Source organism: Salmo salar, chromosome 19 (assembly GCF_965601325.2).
Source record: "Salmo salar chromosome 19, fSalSal1, whole genome shotgun sequence".
NCBI lineage: Eukaryota > Metazoa > Chordata > Actinopteri > Salmoniformes > Salmonidae > Salmo > Salmo salar.
In genome coordinates, this window is record NC_138309.1 from 82,817,228 (window position 1) to 82,832,969 (window position 15,742).

At 41.6% G+C, this 15,742-nt stretch overlaps 1 protein-coding gene across 4 annotated transcripts in view; it reads left to right on the forward strand.

Annotated features, from left to right (window-relative positions):
- The first annotated feature begins 1,202 nt into the window (after positions 1–1,202).
- LOC106579675 (TGF-beta receptor type-1) overlaps positions 1,203–15,742 on the forward strand; it is a 79,102-nt gene continuing 64,562 nt past the window's right edge. For all 4 annotated transcript variants that reach the window (XM_014159802.3, XM_014159803.3, XM_014159805.3 and 1 more), the window contains exon 1: positions 1,203–1,345. In XM_014159802.3, coding sequence (XP_014015277.1) covers positions 1,276–1,345 — 70 coding nt within the window. In that variant the 5' untranslated portion in view covers positions 1,203–1,275. The remainder of the gene's footprint in view (positions 1,346–15,742) is intronic.

Below are 15,742 nucleotides of genomic sequence, written 5' to 3' on the forward strand. Positions count from 1 at the left end.
TTCCCAAACTGTTGCCACAAAGTTGGAAGCACAGAATTGTCTAGAATGTCATTGTATGCTGTAGCTTTAAGACTTCCCTTCACTGGAACTAAGGGGCCTGAACCATGAAAAACAGCCCCAGACCATTATTCCTCCCCCACCTAACTTGACAGTTGGCACTATGCATTGGGGCTGGTATTGTTTCCTGGCATCCACCAAACCCAGATTCATCTGTTGGACGGCCAGATGGTGAAAGGTGATTAATCCCTTCAGAGAACACGTTTCCACTGCTCCACAGTCCAATGGCGCTAAGCTTTACACCACTCCAGCTGGAGCTTAAGCTTGCAATCACGGAGACTCCAGAGGCATGCAGAGGTCAAATCGAGATCCATAGGGCATCACCGTTCCGTATAGCTCCGCATTGACATGATTGGTTGACGCTAGGTGGGGGCGGGAGGTTTTGTATAAACACAAACTCACTTCCTTGACAACTACCTTCACGACAGCTCTGCACTGCTCCCTCCAAGCACAATAAGTATGAATGCTCTAACATCTGCAGACGCCATATCACCGTAAATGCTGCACGGCCAATGCATTGACCATGCAGCGCCTTTTAGTAGAGCATGTGGGGCTTGCAACGCTAGGGTTGTGGGTTCGATACCCACGGGGGACCAGTACGAAAATATATGCACTCACTACTGTAAGTTGCTCTGGATAAGCGTCTGCTAAATGACTCAAATGTAAGTGCGTTTTGCCTATAAAGACAAGCAAGCTGTAAATAGGCTTGTAAAAGCTCAGTGGCAATTTTAGTATGTAAATCTTTGTGAGCAAAAATATATATTTTAGATGCATGCCAGCAAAACCATGAATTCCATTATAACGGTGACAAACGGTGCCCACAAACTGTTAGGGTCTACATAAAGCTGTCCCAACAGCAGAGCCTTCTTTTCAGCACCATGGAGTGAATCCTTACCACTGCTACACCTGGTTATCAGCGGAGTATTGTCTCGCAGCGGTAACAGTTCATTTAGTTTAATTTGCTGCCTATTTTTTTTTTTTAGCTGATATGGCTGACTTGCTTAAAACAAATGTGGTTTCTACTGACAATTGAGATGAACAAATTGATAATTCTGTAAACGGTCATGAAATATTTACAACCGTACAAGAAGGCTTGCTTGGTCTGGGCGGGGTGTGGTACTAGCGGTCCCAGCCAATCAGACGGGTTTCCCCCCCCTCTCAACCATGGACTCGGGAGAGAAGTTGAGACGGGCAGTCTAGAGTAAAGTCTCAACTACGATGGATGCACTACACTGTTGTCTCGTATTAATAGTCCTGTTCATTGGGACTATGATTCAAGAAAATGATGGTAAGTGAACGAGGTTATGTCTTGGCACAATTTTTTTCTTTCAATATTGTTGTGGTTACGAAGTTGATATCGGGGCGTCGGTTGTTGCTCTTTGTTTCAAGAAGCGGTAGCCTAAAGACTTTTTCAAAGATGGCGCAGGTCAGAGTCGGAGCAAGCCGCGCTGTCAGAGCGATGTTTTATTGTTGACGGGAACGTCTTTGCCAGAGAAAAGAGATTAAAAAAAGACACATGTACCTTTTTTTTGTTTTTGTTGAGGACTTCGGCTTTAGTCCAGGATCAATGCCCGAAGTCATTTGTAACATGACGTTTGAGCTCTTGACTGATTTTTAACTAGTAACTGTTATTCCTCAGTTGAGAAAATAGTTTTAAGTTTACGTCCCTCACAGCTGTTTGTTTGTTTTATTTATCGGCCTTAGTCGTTCATTTCTAGTGTTGGACACTGACCGAGGAGTGGACTGTGGGCTGAAGAAAGCCATTGCCTGGACGTTTCTGCCATGAGCCTATGTTTTTTTGCATTTGTGTCTGTGTAGCTAAATAGTCACTGTTAATAAACTGCTACTGTTGGTTGTCTATTTTGAGGGAGGATTCCCCTTAGTTAACTAGCAAGTAAATACTCGAAAGAGCTGGGTTTGGTTGAACTTGACACCGTAATAGCTATACAGTTGGCTATAATTCATCTATTTAGCTAGTCTTTTGTTGTTGCTACAGTATGCAGTTGCTCGTCACTCATGCTTTTGTTGTTGTTGTTGTAAAACAGAAGGTTTTAACGCTGTTGACAAAAGTTAAACGGCAAACTAACGTTAGCTAGTGACTGATCTGAGGGGCTGTTCAAAGTCATACTCATTGTACGAGCTAGTCGCTGTGTTGTCGTGCGAGAACGGGCAACATTTCGTTTTAATTTGTCTTGTATCTCACTCGTGGTGATTGTTTTCAAAATAGCCAATTATTTCCTTGACACACGGATTGCTGGTAACACTGTGGCTCAAAGGTTACTCGGACACCCCTTAGATAGTAATGTGTGCTAATTGTCAGCCATTGACCATGTAAGTCTTATGTAACTGGCTAGTCGTTTATCAGTTTGATGAATTTTGCTCGAAATTGAGCGGAGCTGCTATTAAAGTGTAGAGCTGGGCAGCTAAAGTTCTCGTTCAACATTTATCCATCCAATTGAACATTGTGAGACAACCCCCCCCCCCCACTCCTAAGGACTTGGACCCCCCCTTTCTATGTTTTCTAAATAACTAATGTCGATTATTGTACATTCCATTACAGCTATGTGGCTGACAATGTGCATTTCACACGTTTCACGAGAATTGATTTCCTTCATCCTAAATGCCATTATTCGTTAAATTAAATAAAAAAAATACAAAATATTTGTCTACGTTTAGCCTGTGATTACCACAAACTAAATGATTTACTAGAATATAGAATAATTCTGTTGGTTTGGAACCTCACGATGTTCCCGTTGTGTGACATTCCTTTGTGTGGACGGAGAGAAGAAAGGAGAGTCGATGGAAACATGATGAATACAGTCCCAGCTCTACAGCGCTTCCCCATACGTTTTAACCAGTATCCTTTTAAAGAATGTTATTAAATAAAACTCAATTGTTATGTTGACCTGCAGGGAGGATTTTTGTCCATATTTGAAGTATGATTGACATGCTTCGGTGACGTGAGAGCTTAAACGAGGCAGGAGTATTTGCATCAGAATGAAATCAATATGCTTGATGCATATAATCCTACAGATAACGGAGTAGACCACTTTCTCAGATTGAAGGTGCTGGACAATTATTTTTTTGATTACGTTTATTTATTTTTACACCAAGCCTAGATGCTAAGCTTCTGATATGTGTGCATTTCTGGGAGGCTGTTGTGTGTAAAATAGGGGTGGATGAGTCTGTACATCCCCAGTTTCCCTCCCCTAGAATATTTGATGCGATCACCGCTGTCATAAATAATGCACAGCTTCAAGATAGACCAGATATGAAATAGTTAATGTAAACACATGTTACATGTCCTTATTTCAGCTCGTTGGTGATAGTAGTGTTCACCATGCAGTCGGTAACATGCATGACAGTCTTCCCTCTGAAATTGGACAATTGTCAGTTAGATTGGACCTCCTACCAATGCTGTTTAGGCTTCATCATGGTACTTCTCTAAATGGACTCGGCACAATTCCATCACCTTTAGCTGCGTTGGATGGGACATTTAGTGACAATAGCAGTTCATTTCACGTTATCTGTTGAGACAGCTGGTGTTTGACCTTTGCATCCTCCAGTGACCTTTTGCAAACCTCATTACTGTCCAGCGTAGAGCTCCTGTGGTGTTCAGCAATCTTGTGTTGCCGGCTCAGAGCCCTCTTTAATTTGCGATCTGCCTAAAACTTGCGTTACTTGCTCCTTGCATACTGCAAGTAAACAGCGCATGTTCGTCAGGGAAATAAAAATATGTGCAGCTTAGTTTAAGTGCTATCTCCATGTCACCGATAAGACCACATCAAAAGCTTTAAGCGCCTGTGCTGCCGTGTCGACTCGGCATCAGAATATCAAAAAGGGGGGATAAACTCCAGTCCTCAGTGGCACAGTGCAGAGCAAGACTTTTGAATTCAGTCACATCCATAACCTCTCCCCCCCCCAACTTGGTGTTTGCTATGGTCAATACAGTAAAACTGCCTTTTTGTCAGAGGAATGTGAAACATTTGCGTGACTGACCCCAAACTGCCTCTTGTCCTTGGACTAAGGAACCACAACTAATTTGAGAAGTTGTATTTGTGCCCAGCTGTGATTGGATTCAGGGGTAGTGATGCATTCAAACGGCCCCCGCTTTCGCCCGGGATCGAGAATTCTGCTGCGACTGTAGTTTTTTTTATTATTATTTATTTTTTAACCTTTTCACATATGAGTTCCAAATATCTCTAACGGTCTCCTCAGCGTGAGTTGTTTTATGAACGTGATGTCAGAATTCACTCACTGTTCCAATATGTGATTTGTTACACAACAGTACAGTTAACACATGCTGCCTGATAATTATCTATAGGCTATGTTTCGTCTTATCAATTTCTAATTATTTCCGGAACAAGTTTTTTATTTCTTAACAACAGTTTAAATTGAGGTGTGTTCCGTCCTCCTCATTAATTCACATAAAAGTAGCCCATTTCAGTGTTGAGGACAATTTTTATTTTTGAGGCTTTACTGACTCTGACAAACTTCCCTCTTTTGAGGAGAGCCCAAGCACTTCCCTAATGTTTCCGCAGATCAAGTATGCAGACATTTGCGCAGTCTTGCACCAATTGGTACATTTTCTGGCTGGAATTTACAGTTTTATTCACATGTTTTCAAGTACTGGTGACATCATCTAATGCATTCTGATTATTGCATAGGTTGTAATGGACACATGATCTGTGTAAAATACATTTTTGAAGGTTGTACTGATTTACAATGCGCTAATGTTAAGCTGTTTACCAGCTATCAGTGGCGCCATGTTTGTTGACATTATACAATGCATTCTGGGTGTCAAGTAAACGTATGTCAGAACAAAGATGCTCTACTGAGGTGAAGGAATGGTAACTCATCTTTCGGGTAAACTACCGGGAAGTGAATGATCGTAGACGACACACCCCCTTCAACATGCATACTGCAAACATACGAAACTCATCTTGTCTCCTCTTTTCTATCTGGTTGACGCCAAAAAACAAAAATGACAGCGCGCACAAACTACCCATCATCGGATAACTCTCATTTACTAGAAAGTGTATTACGTAATTTCGATCAATGGTGAGCTCACTCGTAATGTGATTAATTATAAATACTAATTGCTTTTAGCTAATTCATATTGTGGTTTCTGTCAGCCGAGAGTTAGCTAAATATGCCTGCTTGTGTTACCTCAGTCTTTCCTCAGTTAGCGCTAGGACAAATGTAGCCTACATTTTCCCGGTTCGGATGATTGTGTTATGCTGTCGCTACTTCTGTGAATGTCTGAACATTGCATCCAAAGATAAACTGGTCACAATCGGGAAATAACTTTGTAAAGACTGTTTTCTCCGAATTTTCAGTCGAAACTGGACGTTCTAATCACACCTGTTTTGAGCGTATGCTGCATGGACCACTGTAGAATGATCACACCTGTTTGTTGGTACATGTAAAAAGGTCGAAGAAAGGAGAGACGGAATGCTGCCAGAGAGGAAGTACATTGAGCATTCTCCTCTTCTGTTACACTGGAAATAGTCAAGGCCTACCTGTTTTGCAATCTGTTTTAATCAGTCGCTGACTTTCTGTCCCCTAAATGCTCTACAGACACTCGTATTAAGCCACCGGGTGAATTGCTTTTGTCATTATCCTTTTATCTAGAGGATATTTCCAGAAGCAATTTTGGCTAAGTGCCTTTTCTCAAGGGCAAAACCCAAAAAACGTTACCTCTACCCCCCCCTCCCCATCCCCTATTAGTATGAACTTGACCCATCTAGCCCATAAAACTCCTGGCAATCATGAAGGAATGATGTGCTGTGCACTGCACATACATCCATACAGCCTGAACTACTTTCCTACATTGAGGTGTGTGTGTTGAGCTCCCCCCACTGAGATGACTGGAGTTGGCCGCCTCTTCAGACCTTCCAATCACCTCAGCTGACACATGCTTTGAATAGCCTACCTGCTATGAACTCACTTTTTTGGGGGGGCAGAGGGGGGGATCAGTTTACGTAACAGTATACAGCCCACTTGAGTCGGTGCTTTTGAACACTCCCTGACGTGCAATTTTTGAAACCGTCAACTGTGTACATAACCACACGGCACAGTAGCTCCACCGCACTGAGTAGTTCAATGTGTATCGGATTTATCTGCCTCTGCGCTGATAGGATAAAGCCTCCCGACAAATAAATGTGCTGCTGAGATTCTCACCCCATCTAGCAGTGTTATAGCAGAATTATTTTGTCTCATAGTTTCTTCAACTTTCATCAGTCTTTTCTGTTTTTTTTTTATCCTACAGTAATCTCCTGTGTGAATTCTCCAGCCCCACAGGGGGAAATGTGTATCCAGTTCAGTGTGTGTGTGTGACATCTATTTGGTTAATGGCTGAATGTGGATTCTAGCTTTTGTTTGGGTTTTTACTACTGCAGTCCACTTTTTTTTTTTTTTTGAGCGGGCTGCATCAAACTGCTGGAGGGGAGGGCTCCCTCCCTCCCCTCCAGCAGCAGAAGGGAAGGTTTACGACTCCTCGGTGTGCCACTGAGGCAGCTTGGTGAGCTGGGTATTTATAAAGAACACTCAGTCATGTGCTCTGACATGCCAGCAATTAGTAAGGCCTATGCAAAGAGAGGGGTGGAAAAAGTTGCACTTAAAGGGGCAATCTGCGATTTGTTACATCCATATATATATATATATTTTTTTTTAAACTTTTAAATGAATGATTCATAGCCATTTGATTCTCGGAGCATAAATGCGTCATGAGCTTAGTTCAACTGTCTAACCTAATCGGAACCCAAAATATAAGCTTGTAAACAAACACTGTATAGCATCAACATGGCTGTAATGTTGATATCATGGATGGTCAGTCCTTGGATCCATAGCCCTGAATTTAAGAGTGGTTACATTTCTCCAGCCCTGTCCCATAGCTGTTTACCAGAAACAGTGCCAGCATGGGCATTTTTTTTGTTTTTGTTTGAATTGCAGATTGCCCCCTTTTACGCATTGACTGGTACTATCTGTGTGACTTACTGCTCTCTGAAGTGTTATTAGCAGGTCAGGATAGTGGCAAACACCAGTAGAAATGCAATGTACAGGCCAGGCATACACAAACTGTTCAAATGGCTGTGAAGTATCCTTGCATATCTTGAACACTAGTAAGCTATAGTCTCCCACAAACCCATTGCAGTATTGGTAGGCCTTTGGTAGGCCTTTTTGGTAGGCCTTTTTGACATTTTGTTTGGGTGAATAAGTGTTCAACCGTTTTGGCAGGAGTTTCGCTTTTTAAACACACTAAAGACATTGGCCGACTTATCTTGATGAGACTAGATGGTGTTTTTCCTGTCCAATGTTATGATTGTGCCTTTTTTAAGCTCCATTCTCAACAATTTGAGGCAGGCAGGCAGCAGCAACAAACTAATCTAATCCTGAGCACATTTTGAACAAAAGTCCATGTATGTGAGATAAATAAATGGTTTTCATTATTCAGATATTACTACTACCTTGAGGTATTTTGTGGGCTCTTTTGCGAAAACATCTGTTGCTAACTGACTCGCATCCCAGTGAGTCAGTGGAGCATCTGCTCTGGTGGAGCTGAAGGTCTCTGTTGAACAGCTGGCATCAACGGGAGACTTTCTCTTAAATCAACCTGATGCATATTCATTAGAGGGCTCGTTCAGCCATCACCATGTTTATATTGAATGTCTGCTCGCTGGGAATTGGCCGTCAACAGTATTTAAACTCACCGCTCCCTCAATGCACCTGTGAAGAACGATATTGGCCTTTTTTTTTTTTGACTTAGTTGGTTAAAACAAAGAATAACTTACAAATATTATCATAGCCAGTTATTTGTGACACGTCGGCCTAATTGAGAGAACTAACTGATGTGCTCAAATGCTTCCTTTTTGCCACCAGTTCCTTTTTGAGAGTCCTAAACCCTGAGCTTGTGCTTTGTTTCTGCTTGAGCAGCCAGACATTGTTTTTGGCTGTGAGGTTCTGGTCTGAGAGGACGGTCCACCTCGCCCATCCCCACATCTGGTGTGGACAAAAGCACTGCCATAATAGAGGGAATGAGGGAGGGACGGGAAGCGGCTCAGGCCCTGCCATAATGAGGCGGACCGTGGGACGGCAAGGGAGCGGGGCAGGCCCTGCCATAGTGGGGGGGGGGCCTGCCATAATGGAGAGGGCTGCCATAATGGAGGGGGCAGGCCCTGCCATAGTGGAGGGGGAGGGTCGGGGAGTGTGGCAGGCCGTGACAAGGGATGTTAACGGTTAACCGTTAATCGGTTGGCACTTAGCAGCCAAAAATACATCTGACCGGTCATGCTTATCGGTCTATAGGGTCATTTGCATAATTTTGTGAAATTAAATTGGCGCGTGTTTTTGGTTGTCACGCATCTTATTTATCATATGCACAGGATACAGAGCCTAGATTGAGGAGAGGAACACCCTACCACCTGTCAGACAGCATACAGAGCCTAATTAAAGCGCACCTCACATTTGCCATTTGGGTCTATAGACTATAGGCTGCCTACCGTGTCAGCGCATCATCCACCACTTTGCAATGTGAGCTGGAGGCGGCATAATGCAATGTGAGCTGGAGGCGGCATAATTGTTTGAACCCTGAACGTTTTACTTTACTTCAAATAATGAGGCATGCCTTGCCTAGTCATAATCGCAACCCATCATTGTTGTTGATATTAGATTACCCATCTTTCTAAGTTTCTAACAGAGATTTTAATCTCTCAACTGCTTGCATTAGTTTTAGAACTGTGTTTTCTGCGAATTGCATTTTGTCAAATGTTTGAAAATGAAGTTTTTATTAGCTACTTCATTACTGGAGTTCCATGTACAATAATAGGCTATATAGCCTCTTGAACTGTAAGACGATGGGCTTGTTATTGTTGCATGTTTCCATTAAGCTCTTAATTAAAAATGTCAGGTCCCTTGTATGAATGCATAGTATCAGAGAGGAAGAGGCAAAGCAAGAGCTTTTCACTTTCGCCAGAATCTGTCCAAAATAAGCACAATGTGTTTCTATAGGTTATTTTGGACCTAAGCTTGTCGCCTGCCTTCCCGCCTTGGGCCGACTCCCGTTGTTAGGGCGGAAACATAAGTACCTCGTCATTATATACAGATCTCTATTAGTATTTTGCTGGTTACGTCATTTTACTGTTTGGAAACAATTTAACCGTTTGTTGACTGGTTGATGAGGGTTAGTTTGTCGGTAGCAAAATTGACCGAACTTTGCATCCCTAGCCATGACTGAGAAGGTCCGCTTATTAGTGGTCAGTTAAGACCATCAGACATCCCCAAATTAGCACTTTGCTCCATTTGTGCGCAGCAGGCCAGGTACTTACGCGTGCACACGCTCCCTCAACATTATCAGGACAAAGAAACCAGAGACATCCTCATTTCTCACTTTTTATTTATATTTTTTTACCTTTATTTAACTAGGCAAGTCAGTTAAGAACAAATTCTTATTTACAATGACGACCTAGGAACAGTATGTCAACTGCTTTGTTCAGGGGCAGAACGACAGATTTTTACCTTGTCAGCTTGGGGATTCGAACTTGAAACCTTTCGGTTACTGACCCAACACGCTACCCGCTAGGCTACCTGCTACCCCACATGGAGCACTCCAAACCAAAAGACAAAAGACAAAAAAAAAAAAAAAAAAAATTGACAACACGTAAATGATGGTTATGAAATAAACCAGAAACAAGTGTAGCAGCTTGTGAACTCTGGAAACAACGTTTCCACTCAGAATGAGAACGGTAAATTACTGTAATTTTTTAGACGTTAACTTCTTTGGGATAGGGGGCGGTATTTTGACGTCCGGATGAAAAGCGTCCCCAAAGTAAACTGCCTGCTACTCAGGCCCAGAAGCTAGGATATGCATATAATTTGGATAGAGAACACTCTAAAGTGTCTAAAACTGTTAAAACAATGTCTGTGAGTATAACAGAACTGAAATGGCAGGCGAAACCCCGAGGACAAACCATCCCCAATTTTTTTTTTTTTTTCTTTTTCATCCTAACACTGATTTCAATGGCTGGCACTTTTATAATATGGGGAAATCGTGCCTGATTGCAGTTCCTAGGGCTTCCACTAGATGTCAACAGTCTTTAGAAAGAGTTTCAGGCTGGTTTTTGGAAAAATTTGCCAGAAATTTTAGTTTTTCTAGGTGGCTCCCATTTTGGCTGTAGTGTTTCCAAGCTCGTCAATGAGAGCGCTTTCTTTGGTATTTTTCTCCGGTAAAGACACTAACTATTCTCCGTCTTAAATTTGATCGTTTATTTGCGTATTAGGGTACCTAAGGTTTGATTATAAACGTTGATTGACGTTTTTGGATAAGTTTATTGGTAACGTTTGGGATTCATTTTGTATGCATTTTGGAGGGAAACCGAGTGGATTATTGACTCAGCTAAACTGAGTTTTTATGGCTATAAAGAAGGACTTTATCGAACAAAAGGACCATTTGTAATGTAACTGGGACCTTTTGGAGTGCCAACAGAAGATGATCTTCAAAGGTAAGGCATATATTATATTGCTATTTCTGGCTTTCGTGTCGCAACTCCCTGGTTGAAAATGATTTGTTATGCATTTGTGTGCTGGGCGCTGTCCTCAGATAATCACGTAGTTTGCTTTTGCCGTAAAGCCTTTTTGAAATCTGAGGCGGCAGCTGGATTAACAACAAGTTGAGCTTTATTTTGATGTATTGCACTTGTGACTTCATGAAAGTTGAATATTTATAGTAATTTCATTTTAACCTCTTACATCTAGACGTTCCGCTAGCGGAACACCTGCTCCAATATCCAATGATAGGCGTGGCGCGAATTACAAATTCCTCAAAAATACAAAAACTTCAATTTTTCACACATATGACTATTTCACAGCATTTTAAAGACAAGACTCTCCTTTATCTAACCACACTGTCCGATTTCAAAAAGGCTTTACAGCGAAAGCAAAACATTAGATTATGTCAGCAGAGTACCAAGCCAGAAATAATCAGACACCCATTTTTCAAGCTAGCATATAATGTCACAAAAAACAAAACCACAGCTAAATGCAGCACTAACCTTTGATCTTCATCAGATGACAACCCTAGGACATTATGTTATACAATGCATGCATGTTTTGTTCAATCAAGTTCATATTTATATCAAAAACCAGCTTTTTACATTAGCATGTGACGTTCAGAACTAGCATACCCCCCCTCAAACATCCGGTGAATTTACTAAATTACTCACGAATAACGTTCACAAAAAACATAACAATTATTTTAAGAATTATAGATACAGAACTCCTCTATGCACTCGATATGTCCGATTTTAAAATAGCTTTTCGGTGAAAGCACATTTTGCAATATTCTCAGTAGATCGGCTAGCCATTTAGACACCAACCAAGTTTAGCCCTCATCAAACTCCGATTTACTATTACAAAAGTTTCATTACCTTTGTTGTCTTCGTCAGAATGCACTCCCAGGACTGCTACTTCAATAACAAATGTTGGTTTGGTCCAAAATAATCCATCGTTATATCTGAATAGCGGCATTTTGTTAGTGCGTTCCAGACACTATCCGAAATGGTAAAGAAGGGTCGCGCGCATGGCGCAATTCGTGACAAAAAAATTCTAAATATTCCATTACCGTACTTCGAAGAATGTCAACCGCTGTATAAAATCAATTTTTATGCCATTTTTCTCGTAGAAAAGCGATAATATTCCGACCGGGAATCTCCTTTTTGGCAAACAGAGGAAAAAATCACAAAGACGGGGGCGGCCAGGTCACGCGCCTAAGCCCACAGTCCCTTGATCGGCCACTTGAGAAAGGCGATAATGTGTTTCAGCCTGGGGCTGGGATGACGACATTCATGCTAGTTCTGAACGTTTTCCGGGGTTCTGAGCGCCTATGGACGACGTGGGAAGTGTCACGTTAGAGCAGAGATCCTTAGTAAATGATAGAGATGGAAAAGAAGTTCAAGAAATGGTCAGACAGGCCACTTCCTATAAAGGAATCTCTCAAGTTTTGACCTGCCATTTGAGTTCTGTTATACTCACAGACACCATTCAAACAGTTTTAGAAACTTTAGGGTGTTTTCTATCCATATATAATAAGTATATGCATGTTCTAGTTACTGGGTAGGATTAGTAACCAGATTAAATCGGGTACGTTTTTTATCCAGCTGTGAAAATACTGCCCCCTAGCCATAAGAGGTTAATTTGGAGCTCTGCAATTTCACCGGAAGGTGTCGAAATGGGTACCTAGCATCCCACCAATCCGCAAGAAGTTAACAGAAATGAGTTTAACCTGTTTAGGATAGGGGGCAGTATTGACACGGCTGGATAAAAAACATACCCGATTTAATCTGGTTACCACTCCTACCCAGTAACTAGAATATGCATATACTTATTACATATGGATAGAAAACACCCTAAATTTTCTAAAACTGTTTGAATGGTGTCTGTGAGTATAACAGAACTCAAATGGCAGGTCAAAACCTGAGAGATTCCTTTATAGGAAGTGGCCTGTCTGACCATTTCTTGAACTTCTTTTCCATCTCTATCATTTACTAAGGATCTCTGCTCTAACGTGACACTTCCCACGTCGTCCATAGGCGCTCAGAGCCCGGGAAAAAACAGAATGTCGTCATTCCAGCCCCAGGCTGAAACACATTATCGCCTTTCTCAAGTGGCCGATCAAGGGACACTGGGCTTATGCGCGTGACCCCGACCGCCCCCGCCTTTGGGATTTTTTCCTCTGTTTGCCGAAAAGGAGATTCCCTGTCGGAATATTATCGCTTTTCTACGAGAAAAATGTCGTAAAAATTTATTTTAAACAGCGGTTGACATGCTTCGAAGTACGGTAATGGAATACTTAGAATTTTATTGTCACGAATTGCGCCATGCGCGCGACACTTCTTTACTATTTCGGATAGTGTCTGGAACGCACGAACAAAACGCCGCTATTCGGATATAACGATGGATTATTTTGGACCAAACCAACATTTGTTATTGAAGTAGCAGTCCTGGGTGTGCATTCTGACGAAGACAACAAAAGGTAATCAAACTTTTATAATAGTAAATATGATTATGGTGAGTGCTAAACTTGCCGGGTGTCTAAATAGCGAGCCCGTGATGCCTGGGCTATGTACTTAGCTTTTTGGTGAAAGCACATTTTGCAATATTCTATTTTAAAATCGGACATATCGAGTGCATAGAGGAGGTCTGTATCTATAATTCTTAAAATAATTGTTATGCTTTTTGTGAACGTTTATCGTGAGTAATTTAGTAAAATGTTAGCGAATTCCCCGGAAGTTTGCGGGGGGTATGCTAGTTCTGAACGTCACATGCTAATGTAAAAAGCTGGTTTTTGATATAAATATGAACTTGATTGAACAAAACATGCATGTATTGTATAACATAATGTCCTAGGGTTGTCATCTGATGAAGATCATCAAAGGTGAGTGCTGCATTTAGCTGTCTTCTGGGTTTTGGTGACATTATATGCTGGCTTGAAAAATGGGTGTCTGATTATTTCTGGCTTGGTACTCTGCTGACATAATCTAATGTTTTGCTTTCGTTGTAAAGCCTTTTTGAAATCGGACAGTGTGGTTAGATTAACGAGAGTCTTGTCTTTAAATGGCTGTAAAATAGTCATGTTTGAGAAATTGAAGTAATAGGATTTTTAAGGTTTTGAAAATCGCGCCACAGGCTGGCAGTGGCTGTTACGTAGGTGGGACGAATTCGTCCCGCCTAGCCTAGAGAGGTTAACCAAATGACAGGGATTAACGGTACATTTACTAATGGTGACATGCAGTACCAGTCAAAAGTTTGTGACACACCTACTCATTCCAGGGTGTTTTTTATTTATTTAAATGTTCTACATTGTAGAATAATAGTGACAACATCACAATTATGAAATGACACTTGGAAGCATGTAGTAACCAGAAAAGTGTTAAACAAATCAAAATATATTTGAGATTCTTCATTCTAGCCACCCTTTGCCTTGACGACAGTTTTGCACACTCTGGGTATTCTCTCAACCATATTCACCTGGAATGCTTTTCCAACATTTACATTTACGTCATTTAGCAGACACTCTTATCCAGAGCGACTTACAACAGTCTTGAAGGAGTTCCCGCATATGCTGAGCACTTGTTGGCTGCTTTTCCAGTATGTAATTTACTTTCAGAATTTAGACTTGAGCCAGCAGACTGGTTTAGACTGCTGTGACTTCACCCCACATCCTTCCTGTTCTGCTGCCACTTCTCTCAGCCTGGCCTAGTCAATGAGAGATAATATGAGTTCGGCAACCCCAAGGCTGACTGGGTGGCGCAAAGCACACAGACTACCCCAGCCATAGGCTAAGCTCTGGAGCAAAGCGGGTTAAATATTTATTTATTTTTATATGTATTTTTATTTATTTTTATACCATTTTTATTTTGACAGGCCTCTCTTTCAGTTGAGCCCTGCATAAATAAATCAAAACATATTTATTTAGATATATATATTTATTAACATAGAGGTCTCTGATCATCTCATGATCTCTGTTGTTCCACATTTTCAAAGCCTGTGTGTCTGTAACATCTGTCTGTTGTTCCACATTTCAAATCCCATGTGTCTGTAAGGTTTTGAAGTTGTTCCACATTCAAAGTGTGTGTAAGGAAAGGCAGCGACTAAGACAGTTTGCATAGTAGTGTGGAGAGGATGAGGTGAAATGAGGTCGCACCAATTTGGCTAAGAGAATGTGATACTCACATTGTGTGATTTATTAGCAAGAGAGAACTCTCAGCCCCAGGTGAACATTGTTTCAAGTATAGTTTGCTAAATGGAAGTAGGCCATCCGTTATTTCAGTGTTCGTGGTGGCTGGCTCTGTCTTGTTGCCCTCGGCAGGAGAGGACCAATGCCTGAACCGGTTGGTCTGAGTGGATGACGCAGAAAGTTATCAGTGGATTGTCATAAACTCTTGAGATTTCAAGAAGGGCATTGGTACAAGATTAAACTTTAATTAGAGGCTACGCCGACTTAAAGACAATGTCCTAAAAGAGTTTTATAGCCACACACTTGAAGATGGGATGCATATTATCAGTGGTCTATCAACAAAAAAATGTAGCCAGTAACATGTTTACATTCCAGTAGTTCTTGATTTACATGATATGCTGCGCCCATCAAGGAATCATATTCCACTTGAACAAGATTACCTTTTTCTAGAGGACTTATACTTCTGTCATTCGTTTTTAGTCTCATGCCTGTAAATCGTACTGTGCTTTTAATGAATGAAATTCTGACGAAGAGACATAGGCCTACCCACCATTTTAGTGTAAGAGAACGCACAGGCTATCAATTGGCGCAGTCGTCTATACACCACAAAGAAACGAGCAAGGACTCCTTTCTCTTCTCTTCTCTCTCCGCTGCTGCATAGCAATTGAACGGGTCGCTCTGCTATTGAATGCGAGATAATTCAATTACCTCATTTAGAGGTTGCAGCCACAGGCTCCAAAGATGTGAAAATCCAATTGCCATTGATTTCTGAAATCTGAGGCTGTTGTCTTTTTGCTTGTCTTTTTGCAGTGAACCGGGTATTAGATTAAACTTTATACCGTCCTTTTCATTTGCAGCCTCTCTGGGGGCTCTTCGGTGCAGCAGGCACTTGAAGCTTGGTCTTAGCAAACTTCTCCTCCCCTCTCGTCTCCCCCCCCCCCCCCCCCCTAACGC